At 40.7% G+C, this 12,470-nt stretch overlaps 1 protein-coding gene across 4 annotated transcripts in view; it reads right to left on the bottom strand.

The window, feature by feature from the left end:
• Positions 1–1,261: 1,261 nt before the first annotated feature.
• The window catches only part of POMT2 (protein O-mannosyltransferase 2), a 27,908-nt gene continuing 16,699 nt past the window's right edge, over positions 1,262–12,470 (bottom strand). For 2 of the 4 annotated variants that reach the window (XM_084208502.1, XM_084208503.1), the window contains exons 14-21: positions 11,601–11,692; positions 10,432–10,508; positions 9,223–9,294; positions 8,957–9,016; positions 8,673–8,778; positions 7,561–7,701; positions 6,762–6,876; positions 1,262–6,242 (exon numbers count right to left, since the gene is read on the bottom strand). In XM_084208502.1, coding sequence (XP_084064628.1) covers positions 6,137–6,242; positions 6,762–6,876; positions 7,561–7,701; positions 8,673–8,778; positions 8,957–9,016; positions 9,223–9,294; positions 10,432–10,508; positions 11,601–11,692 — 769 coding nt within the window. In that variant the 3' untranslated portion in view covers positions 1,262–6,136. The remainder of the gene's footprint in view (positions 6,243–6,761; positions 6,877–7,560; positions 7,702–8,672; positions 8,779–8,956; positions 9,017–9,222; positions 9,295–10,431; positions 10,509–11,600; positions 11,693–12,470) is intronic. The other 2 variants (XR_014616278.1, XR_014616279.1) reach the window with 2 other exon arrangements.

The following is a 12,470-nucleotide window of genomic DNA, read 5'->3' as shown; positions in this document are numbered from 1 at the left end:
TGAGGGCCAAAGGAAGCAACTTGTATGGGAAGTTTCTATCTGGTTAAAAAATAGAGGATTAAGAAACAGCTTGAAGACAGAGCACAAAATCTATATTAAAACACCCCGCCGTAAAAAAGCCTCATTCTTGTTGAGGAAGAGATAATGGGGTGATGGCTGGAATCTAGAAGCCTACAAATCTGGAAGGTTCAAGTCAAGTGCAAGTTGGAATCAGTCACCACTGTTCACCCATGAGATCACTTACCTGCAGAAAGAAGCCATTCTTCCTTTAGAGGGCAGTAAGAAGTAAAGTTTTACTTCAGATATTATCAGGATTTTACAAACAATACTCCTCCTTTTTTGGTCATCTCCCTACATTCTAGCACAGCCTCTGTATCAGCAGTCCTCCCTTCCAGAACAAATCCCTGATCAGACAATATCCAAAGACCAACTTGCAGTGTGTGGAGCAATATAAGAAGTCAATAGGCTTTTCAGTAACCATTTGATAGCCTGTTGCATCACACTGTACAGGCCACAGTCCAGTTTCTAGCTGTCCTGGCTAGAACAGCAGCCCTTGGAATACATCCAGACTGGTTGGCTCTCCCCCAGCACTCATCTGGGCATCAATGTGTAGTCCCAGGTAAGGTGGCTTTATTTTGGTTTCTCCCATCTAGTTCCACCCCCAGCAACTCCTTATTACACTCTACTCAAAAGTTCATCCCAGCCCCTCACTACAGCCTCATATAAAGCCAGATTATGATTTTTAATATTCCAGTTTTATTATGGATTCTCACATTTAATTCACAGTAAGAGCTTCATTTGTACAAAACTGTGCACCTGTCTGGTGTTATGAACACTAGACTGAACATGACTTACAGAAAAATGCTGGGTTTCTGAATAAAGTGCTTGACCTGTCAAATGAAGTCTTCATAGGTAACCTATCAGAAGCGTGAGGAAAATACCCATTAAACTTGACATATTATACATACTGACAATTTACCACATCTTTAATAGGGAGAAATAAATCTGCTTTGACAGACAGTACTTTATTCTTGCCCAAATGTACCTGTTTTCCTTCCTGCTGTGCTTACCAATACATTGCTTGGATTGCTGTAAAATCTGATCTCCTAGAATTGCAGTCCAGCAATACTTGTGTGCTAAAAGCTGATGTACATCATCACTACCCTAGATTAAGTTCTCCAATGGGCCCATTCAAAGTTCATGTTGTTATTTCAAGCACGTAGGCAGAAAAAACCTATCCCAAAATCTAGACACAAAGAGATTGCTTCAAAGAAGAGATATTTATTATAAAATTAAATTCCAAATTCTACCTCATTTTCCATTATCACCTGTACAAAACACATTTATAGCTCAAGGGAGCATTCTCCCATCCACACCATATGGTACAGTAATTGCACCGTAGTTAAAAGAACTCAGTTCAGACAGATGCATGCACACACCCCCCGGCATTAGTAAGAAAGGTTCAGGATACAGAACAGAATTACCAAAGAACCCCTCTCACTGCTGCTCCAAACTCTTGCTTAGCCAGGGGCAAGCTCTTCAAGGATGGCTCTAAACCCTGTCTCTCTCTTAAAACACAGTAAGTTCACTTGGCAAAGTTTTAGAATCAATTACAAATTCAGCAGGAGTGGTATCTATGCTAACATGTGAAAGGCTCAGATATTATTTGTGTTAACCATAGCCCTTGACATTCAAGTAAAGAGCATAATAAAGTTTACAAAAAGTGAAGCTACTCGCAACCAACCACACAACCAAGGTCTTAGTACTTAAAAGACAACAGAGAATTTTCAGTCCTGACTGCTTGCAGCCAACAGCCCCGCCCCAAAGAAAGTATGCTATGGAGGTGGTGTTCTTATCCTCAGCCTTCCTTTCCCAGCAGGGAAGAGCCATATGTTCTAACAGTCCACACGTTTTTGCTTTCATGACACACTTGCCCATGCGTGGGGTCATGGGGTCACTTGCTGTAAAGGCGAAAAATAAATATCTTACCTACATTCCCCAGCTGGCAGAGACACAGGGCACTGCTAAGGAGGTTTTCACATTGCCAGCAGGATCCTGAGAGGAGGAAACAGTGCTTGTGCACAGAGTGCCAGCCCAGAGGGTTACTCAGTCACAGCATGGAAGGGAAGCTGCTAAGCATGGCAATGGAGAATTTCAGGTAAATGCCTTGTGTTTCCACAACAACAGTTGGTTTGCTCTCAAGTCCCTTAAAAACAATTCTCTGAAGGATTCAGGAGGGACAGGAGGGAACTATCACATAACACATTTGTTTACCTTTCCATAACAAGGTTCTGGTTTTGTTCTCAGACCACGTGACAGGTATTCATTCACTCAGGCTGCTACAAGATGTCCTGTCCTACCCCTTGTCCAGGCATCTGTATGAAATAGATACAGCCCAAATATTAGGGGAAGCAAAGATATGTCTTGTACTTTGGGCATTCCTTAAGAACCAGAAGGAAGGAGGAAGATATAAAAAAGTAGGTTCTGTCAATGCCCTTTGTGCATCAATCAGCCTTTCCAATCAAGATGCAAAAAGAAAACCCTGCGCTGACTAAAGAGTGGTAGTGTCTTCCAGGGCTGCAAACAATGGTGGCAAACAGTGAGGACACAGAGTCCTCCACCTGGACCGAGGGCAACCTTGGCACAGAAATCTCCATTCAAATCCTCCTCACAGTCACATCTGTGTCTCATAGCATGAGTGGTCCAGTTCCTGGAAATAGGCCAGTCCCTGCTGCTGGAATAGATGTGTGCCTATCGATGTCCTGAAGCAACTGTTAGCAGAAACCTTTTAAGATGGATGGATTGCCTAGGATAAAGCTAGATGAGCCCAGAGGCCCTCTATCGATCCTTCAGAGACTGAAGAGTCGAAAATAGAGTTTACACACAAAAAAGAATTTGAAGCAGGGAACATGGCAGCCTGCAGCTTTTTGTGATTTGAATCCATGGATACAGTTTGATGAAATACTTTGTCAGTGATAAAAGGAGCCCTGTCAAGCAGGGTTCAAAGAGAGCAGCTGCTCCAGAGAACAGCACCTCTGGCCTCAGAAAGCACCGTTAGCTATTTCCATGTGACTGGAGAAGAGGACTAATGAGCAGTTCTCAAAAAAAACCTGAACTCATTCCACAAGCACAATGGGAAAAACTGAACTGAAGCAGCCCAAATTCCATCCCAAAAGCAAAGAGTGCCTTGCACACATGTCTGTACCACTCAGATATTTCAAGACAGAGTCAGGAAGGGAATCCAAATTATTGTATTTTACTGACCTCATAAAATATAAGTTACTATTATGTTTCAGTAATGGCCTGACAGATTTTGTTTTAAGAAGCAAATACTGAAGGTCAAATTCTAACAGGAGTAATTTTTCACTATTTTTCTCCTGAAAGAAGACAGAGCTACATCAATGTACACTTACTTGAAAACCCAACCCTTGGAGTCCAGAGAGTGCAGAGGAAATGTCTGCCCTCTACTCTTCAATGTAGACCTTTCAATCCTTTTAACTCCAGATGAAAAATTAAAATTTTGCTGGAAGTTGCTCCCTCTTGTGGAATAGCTAGATTTTTTTTCACTGTATGCCTCCAACCACTTACCAGCACACAAGACCTAGAAACAGTCTCAATGTCAATCAAATGCTCTCAAGAAAATTTCTGAAGTGACAATCCTAAAGAAAAATAAACCTTTTCTCTGTGTTGAAAGAGAAGCTGGATTTGTGCGTAGGAAAGTGGGATGGGAGCACTAAATTTGCCACCTTCAGCACTCAGCTGCCAATCCATATCCAAAAGATTATTAGTAATAAAGGATGGAGGGATCCTAGCCAAGAAGCAGACTAATTCATCTTCCTCAGGCAACTGCTACAAAACTGACCCCTTAATAATAACTGAAAAAACCAAGGTTACTGACTCAATTTTTGCACTCCCAAGGTTTAATATGATGAATAAAGGGTGTTACAAACAGTAATTCCAAAACACAAGCTTCTTAGATTTTTTTTGCTGTTAATGCTAAGGGAAGTGTGTAATTGTATGTGCTGAAAAAAAATGCACTTTAAATCATGGCTTTGCCAGCTCTTCTGGCAAATCTTCCCCATGACAATGGGACTGCATTAGGAAAAGCTCATATTGAGGATAGCAATGTATTAAGTCAATAATCTCACCAAGAGATCACATTGTTACAAGGCAGCACTGCACTGTCTGCCTTCCACATTGCCAACAGTATTTAACAGTTTGCTGCTGCTGTCAGATCTGGCAGGTTCTGAAGAAGTTTGCAGCCTTCCCCCACATCCTTCTTGCCTATATATCACCTCTGTGAATTCCTGGCTCATGCAGGTAGGAGCACTTCCTGCAATAACAAGTGGAAAAGAATCATCAAACCCAGCAGCTAATTATTGCAAAGACTTCCCACCATGTATAAGCAGCAGGTGATCAGCTCAAAACCTATAGAATCAAAAGCACAGGTCCATCCCATCTGAGCTAGTATCTATAGGAGTCTGTTTCTGGAGAGATGGGACATACCAAGCCAGAGCCTTACAAAGCAAGCAGCTGCCTTACTGAGCAATGCTGTGGATCTCTACTAAAGAGACCCCAAAGCAAGTCTGACTGGAGTCTAGTCCCCCCCACAGAACAACTATGCTAATGCAGCCCTTCCATGTGGTAGGAAATGCATTGGAATCCAAGATTTGGTAAGAGAAATAAATGCACAGTCCATTTTTAAAGGCAGACACACCCACCTGTTACTCTCCCTCTACCTGTAATTTTGATGCAAGACTGTGAAGCAAAGCAAGAACTCTGAAATGAAAGGCATGAGTTCATTGAAACACACATAAAAGAGTTTTACAAATATTACTTTTTGAGATAGGAATACAGCTGTGATCTAAGAGTCATTCACGTTGGATACTACAAGGTAGCAACTTGAACTGTGACAAGAAATTGACATTGGATGAAGACTGGGAAATGGAATAAAAGAAACATAGACAAAAATTAGACCTAACACAGGACAAAGGCAATCAAATTCCACTTTCTTGGAAGGGGTGGATTCGACATCCAATGGCTCTTGACACTTCACAGACAAAGAATTTTTGCCTGGCCTCACATTTCCTTGTAATTTGATGTTCAGCAGTCTAGAGAAGGAACTTGTTCAATATGGGAACACTGAGCAGATACTTTGGCACCAGCAGCCCATTTTGCAGATGCCACATGCATTGAGATGCAGCCTTCCCCTGAAAGCACAGGCACTGGCATTGAAATAGCTGGGAACAAAAGCTGAATGACAGCTGTCTGTAAGATTTCCAAGCTATCATTACAGTCTCCAGTACATCCCCATGCTGGTCTCCACAGCATACTGGGGCTGAAAATAAACCACCTGCCATTTCTACTGTAATTTCCTTGGCATCTTCAGACAGAACTGAAAGAAGCTACAAAGAGCTGAGCTGGAACAGTCTGGCCCTGAAAACAGGCCTGCTAGGTGAGTTGTATAACTGATTAAAGGTGACCAGAAAGAAAGGCAGTATATAGGAATAAACAATTTCCATCTCTGCAGAGGGCCTGGGAGACAGGCAAGGCACAATGGCTCAGAAGATTTCAAATAGACCCTTTCAGTCAAATTTTAAAAAATCCAGGGTCAGAACAAAAAAACCTTTAGACAGCCAAGGCAGGTAGAATGAAGGTCCCCAGGTACTTACGGTAAGCTTTCAAAAACCTCATCATAAGAAAGGTTGTTAATCTTGATAGAAGTCCTATAGTGCTTCAAACTGTAGTGGTGCTTAGATGACAAGAAGGAAGACACACACACACATAGGAGTGTACATGCAACTGCAGACAGCTCCAGCTTGTACTGGTCTGGCTGCTGGAATGCCACTGCTGTGGGACTGACATATACTGCTTCAAGGAATTGGCATTCAGGCAGCTAGTTGTCCCTTAATATAACCTAAGGATTCAGGACATCAGTCCTTTAATTTAAGGGGACCTTGTCATCCTCTGCATCTTCCAATGCAGGCAGTGCAAACAAATGCCAAAGCAACAGGGTTAATATACCCAGAGTCCTCCAGAGAGGGCCTTTTATAGTCACGTCCTCAAAGCACCAGAATCAGCCTGACATGCAGCAGATCTCATGTTTCTGATCCACTGTTCCCAGGCTTCCTTTGCTCTAGAATTCCCAGGAGTCCATCCACCGGAGCCCTGCCATGGGGCTGCTCGGGTTGGAGGCCGTGGGTCCTATCATCCCATAGGACAGCGGATGGAAGAGGTAGAAGCTGTGGAAAGAAACCAAATGCCCATCAAACACAGCACAGATTTCTGTCTCAAGAAGTTCATGGGACCTTTGTCTTTGGACTGCTCTAAGCTCTACTGGGAACCTTCTAACCTATGCTGAACCCAATATATACATAGCACATACTTTATCACATGTAGTATTTTCTTTTAGAATCTGAAAAAACCTACAATAATGAAAAATTTGCCTCTATTTGAGGAATATGTCACCATCATTGAGAATAGATCCACAAACCACTGAACAGCAGGTTTGGAGGAGAACAGAGTTCACACTGTGTGCTGCAAGAAAAGAAAGATTCCCTGCAATGGAAAGATGCTCTGTAATGCATTACAGGGACACAGATGCTGAATCTAATCAAATTTGAAGGTTTAGGATTGGGCTTGAGGATGTCTGACAAATTCAGCAGAGAAGAGAAAAGGGAACAAAGGCTAAGGATAATTAATAGGCAGGTTCTATTGAGATTGTCACACATTCCATTAATGAAAAGTTCAGCTGTACTCACCTGTACAGGATGAGCAGAACCAGTGCCAGGAATCCACCTCCATATACCCTTCTAGCTGTAGTGCTGGGTGACAAGAACCCAGCACAGAACTTCAGTAGTGCATCCCAGGTGATTCCTAGGAGAAGGAAGAGGTAGAAGCCAGAAGAACAGACCTGCTGTGTTCACAGACTAGGCTGATGAAACTCTGTTAACACCAGAAGACCATGTCAATTTTTAAAATCATTTACCTTGGTAACCTTCAGAACCATAGAGATCATTTTGTATCAGCAAAAGTTCTTTTTGCCCTACCTTTCTATTTGAATAAATAAGAGATCTGGGTGCAAAATACTAATGAAGTTGGTATAAAATCACAGGAAAAATGACCAAGGCCAAATTATAAACAGACATGACAGAAAGGTGTTGGCAGTAGACAAAGAGGGAAGTAACTTTTATACAAGAATATATAAAAACAGTGAAATAACAGAGACCAGGAATCCCACCTCTAAATTTAAATGCCCTAAGCACTAGATATGACTACCTCTCCAGAGTGATTTTTTAACCAAATTTTTTAAACAAAATTAACACAATTTTTTTTTAACAAAAAACCAACCACCACCAAAAAACCCAAATCAAACAGACAAAAAATTTGCACTGCAAGCTGCTTTGTGAAAAACATTTTGAGTAAGTCAATGCTTTCAAGCACTTTGCACAAGCAAACAAAGCCTATAAAAATAATAAACCTTTCAGGCTCAAAAACATTCAATTTAACAGAATATCACCTTTTTTCCTACCTTGTCTTCTCCAAGACTCTAGTACCTACCTGTCAACATGCTGGAAAAAAGCATGGCAGGAAAGTAGTGGTGGAAGTAGAGAACTCGTCCCATCATAAAAAAAGGGAGGTAATGAAGGAGCCAGCCCAGTGTGATCTGCCCTCCAGCACGTAGCACGACTCTGGACAGTTCTGGAACACAAATAAACATACTTCAGCAGAGAAAAACTCAGCTACAGCTCCTGTTTGCAAACCTTAGCACACTAAGTAAACTCAACAGGAATGATCTTTGCAGGAAGTCATGTAATGGTCTGGAATTGCTTCAAGCCTCTGCAACATCCTAGCTTCATTCTTCATAAACATACAAGCACTCATCAGGAGAACAGGTGCCAGAAAAGACAGACAAAGTCCTAAGTCTCAAGGCACGGCAGGAGGTTGGCCGTGCTCTAAGTTAAGACCAAACAGGCAGTTTCTCCATCTGTGCCTCAGACTAATCAGATGATTCTGGTGTCTGAAGATTTTCATTGTCTCTGCAATGAGAGCCATCCAGATGATCATTTTGTCAGCCCTTCCTGGAAAGAAGTGGTGCCCAGCTTTCAGAGCCTGGGGAAGGGACTAAGAGCTCTGGTGTCTGTATACAGCTTAGTCAATAACATATTGTATAATTGAGTGGCTTCCCATCACATTTTAGAACTGACTTCCCATGAGGAGATCTATAAAATGAAGCAACCATTGATGTAAACAAGAATGGTGAAAATATGACTAATTATGGCTTGTGAAAAGCTTCAAAACCTTGGCAATGGACATAATAAAGGATCATTTTATCTCTTGCATTTGCTTTGCATAAATATCAGAAAACATTTCCTCTCTTAAGACACCGTACAAACTACCAAGTACAGAGCACATGCAGAGCTTGACAGCAGGGCATTGATTAATTAGCCTGTATCTCTTGCAGCCAATGTAGACAGCCATGCACTATTTTTGTAGATGATCTTTGGTGCTCACTATTAAACTACAGCTATGAAGTTCCCACTCTTTCCCTGTGGACACTGCTTGATAATCCAAGCTCAGTGGCTTCCCACCCTTGACACACTAAGTCCTGCCATCCACACACTTTTAAGGTTCCTGCAAAAGGCATTTATGAAAAGGAAGACTGACCTCACCTTTGAGTTCAGATGTCAGTTGGACACCTCTCTTCAGTGCCACTGCAGTGGCAACTGTTATCAGAAGATATAACCCAATAGTGACCAGATTTAGCCACCAAATCACCTACACAAGAGAAAAAGAAAGATTTGGGAATTTATGCTGGACGTGTGCATGTGACGTGCAAACATAAAGAGTATGATAAGAGAGACAGTTCAAAAGGAGAAAGAAGAGAACTGGCAGAAGCAAGACTAAACTAAAGTTTGCTAAAGACATTGGCTTGGAACCTCTCACTCCAACTTACCGGGTTTCCAAGCAAATAAACCCGATAATCCGTCTCATTGACACCAGAAAAACGCAGTCCCTGAGGAAAGAGATCAGAAGGAAGAAAAACAGATATTCATCAGTCCAGTTTGTATTTTACACAGCATCTAAGGTGAGACAAATTCCCTTCTCAGGTGCTCCAAAAGAAAGCTGACAACATCTTCAATGCAATTACAAGCTGTTGTGCAACAAAAGGCACTGCAAAAGCACTTGAAAATAGAAAGGAATATGGATTGATCAATATACCTGGTAATTGATGGGCCAGTGCCAAGGTTTGGATGTGACTTCATTGTCCTTTGGTTTGAGGCCACTGTTTCCCTACAGATAAATCAACATAATATTTAAATGAGCAGGAAGGTATGCTGCAATGTCTGCCCAGAAATGTCTGTGTACACAAACATACATCAATACCCTTCCTGAGTGAACGTTCTTTTTTGACCTACATAAGCACATCATCTTCCACAATGGTCACAATTACAACTATGGATGTTCTACTACTACTGTGTAAGTGAAAATGGTTTTTGGGTAGCAAAAGAGGCAGTATTCTCTCATTTCTCTTCTTCAGCTTTTCTGTCACTAAGGATACATGTTGCATAAGCAAGACCTTTTTTCATTAAGAGACTACTGTGACAGGTTTCTCTCCACTACAAAAAAAAGCCTCAAAGATTATTTCCATGGAAACCAAAGCAGGTGCTTCCTTACCTGAGACAGCATTATCACTGATTGCCATGGAAACACTTCACAAAAACACTTTACAAGTACTAACAATAACGTGCTTGACTACTTTTTCCTCTTTAAAATCTAAGAAGAGCTTCACAAAGAGTAGCAAAGAAAACCCTAGAGTCCTTTCTCAAAATATTAACTTCTCATTCTTCAGAAGAAGGACTGAGGAGCTGGAAGTAGAAGGGCTGTGGCCAAGAGGACAAAGTGCAAGCATAGGAAAAGACTGCAAGAGCAGTCCACCTTGCAAACATTAAATCTGCTCTTTTAAAAAAATATTCAGAGATAAAAAGGAAACCAGAAATCACAGCTCCTTGATGAACTTGAAAAAAATCAGAAGTTCTCCATTTTCAATCCAAACACTAACTCATTTTTTAAGCGTCTGTTTAGCTATTTTCCTTATTTGGACCACAGTAATATCCTCCTGCCTAACAAATACTAAATTTCCTTAAAAGCTTTACAGGAAGGTAGGGAAAATATTACATAACTAGGCTGTAGCTAGATCACACCAACAGCAGAGCCAGGCACCAAGCACAAGGCTTCCAAACTTGGACTTGGAAGATTTAGCTCCAAGATCATCCTTTATTCTAAGTATAAATTCAAGTAGGTTGCTTGGGCATGCAAATTCTGCCCTAGCTTGCAGCCATCACCCAGATGTCTCTGAAAGTGCTATTTGTTTTTGAATGCAAGAGAGAGAAGGAAGAAAATGATAATCTGGAATCAATGATATCATACCCGGATCATAACCATGTGGGATTCCAGCAGAATTTCTGCAAAAGAAGGCTTCAAAACATCCAGGCTGATATTGGGCACTTCAAAAAAAAAATAAAAAACAAACAGGGAAAAATAGAAGTTTGTATGGTTTCCTTTTATTTGCCTTTTTCATAATAAGCTAAACTCTCTCCTCCTACAACAAATCTGCTTCCAGAACCTCTTTTATTTCTCTATGCAATTCATTCATACTCTAAACACAGTGTCTTGCAGTCAGAAGTATCCTCCAGTGAACTTTACAACTGTTGAACTTCTAAATTTCCTCCTTTACTTCCAGGAGCAATAGAAATACAGAAAAGTTCATGAAATAAATAGATTTGTATTTCTGGCTGCAATTAAGACACACAGGCTTCATAGGCTGCTGTTTATCTGTGAATGAGCCATAAGTATGGGAATGTAAAATGCATTACAACAGAAGAGGAAATTCTAGCAAGTCAACAGCCCAGGATTTCTCTCCTTTGGTTTGCATACAGTTGCTCTCACAGGAGGAAGAATAGTAAGTGTTCTAATAACTCACAACTCAGCCCAAGTCACCAGAAATTCGTGGGCTGAAGATTGTGTTGAACAACCTGGGCCAGATGAGCCTGTGGAACATACATAACTCCTGGAGGAGGCTGCAAGGCCCACCTGTCATTGCTGGCAAACTCAGATCTCTGTCACACACTATTCATTTCTTGATGGTACTGCAAGTCATCATTTAGCACACCCCCAGAAGGAGAAGGAAAAAAATACACCAGAACAGACTGGATTCAAGCTTTTTTTAAAAATCATTGAAATATATATGACATACTCATATCAATGACAACAATTCCCAATTAAACAATGTTAGAAATAACAGCCTGTATTGGAGTGCTTCACACTTTTGTAACACATTAAAATCTCAAAGTCCTTAAAAAGTTTTTATACTTCCCCTACATCTCAAGCATTATCACCAGCTTCCAGTACAAACAGTGAAAGAGAAAAGGGCTCTGCATCCCTGCACATACTCAAGCAAAGCAAGTTTGCACTTAAGCTGGGAAAGAACACATACCCTTCAAATGCAGAATGCCAGTTACTGCTATCTGATAGCTCATCCCTTCCTTTAAAAGTAAGCCAAGATGCACTCTCAATCGAAAAGGAAATCAATTACTTACATTTAGGGTTAATATGATCTTCAAAGTTCCAGAGGGAATTGGGTGTCTCTTTCAGGTATGGTGTGCAGGTGACTTCTACTTGTTCCCAGCCCCTGAGGATCAGCAGAACAGTTCACCACCACTTCACGGGAACATCCAATATTTCCATTTTGTGTTTGGTTTTTGCCCATTTAGCTTTATACTTCTCCATAATGCTTCAGCAGTTCCATTCTTACATACTATAGCAATCATGTAGAAACCAAAACAGATCTACAAGGCAGCTGACATCAAAATTCTACAGAATAGTTGAACCACATTTCTCACTTTCTCACCTAAAAAGCCCTAGGTGGATATGTGGGATTTTTGAAAATTATGCACCTTGCCCACTAGAAAGAAACTACTTCTCATTCAACCCTTATAGTTCCTCCAAAGAAAATCACCATCAACAATTTAAGTCAATCCATATCTAAAAGAACTGTATTATAGAAATAAAACAATTACCTTAGAGAATACTAGTAACTGTTCTTTAGTCTGTCACCCTATGTCTAGCAGGTCACATCAAAGACTTTGGGAGAAAGTGCATCAAATCTGGCAGAAATATGACAGATTAATAGGGAATTTTCTATCAATCACCACTTAGCAAATTTCACTAATTAAGTAATCCATTAAATAATTAGCATCAAACTCTCTGAAGGACAGTGATTACCACCTGTTAAATAAAAAATATAAAAACCCAATATACTCTAACCATGCTTATTTGCAGATAACAAGTATTTTTCTGCCCTCAGCTGTTACTATCATGAACAACTTGTGACAATAATAACTTTCATTCACATAGCAAATTGTTACTGAGAAAAAAAAACCAAAACAAAACCACAATGTCTTCTGAAT

The sequence above is a fragment of the Fringilla coelebs genome (assembly GCF_963513975.1).
Source record: "Fringilla coelebs genome assembly, chromosome: 6".
Lineage (NCBI taxonomy): Eukaryota > Metazoa > Chordata > Aves > Passeriformes > Fringillidae > Fringilla > Fringilla coelebs.
Note: the sequence above shows the minus strand (reverse complement) of the source record. Positions and strands in the feature narration are given on the sequence as shown.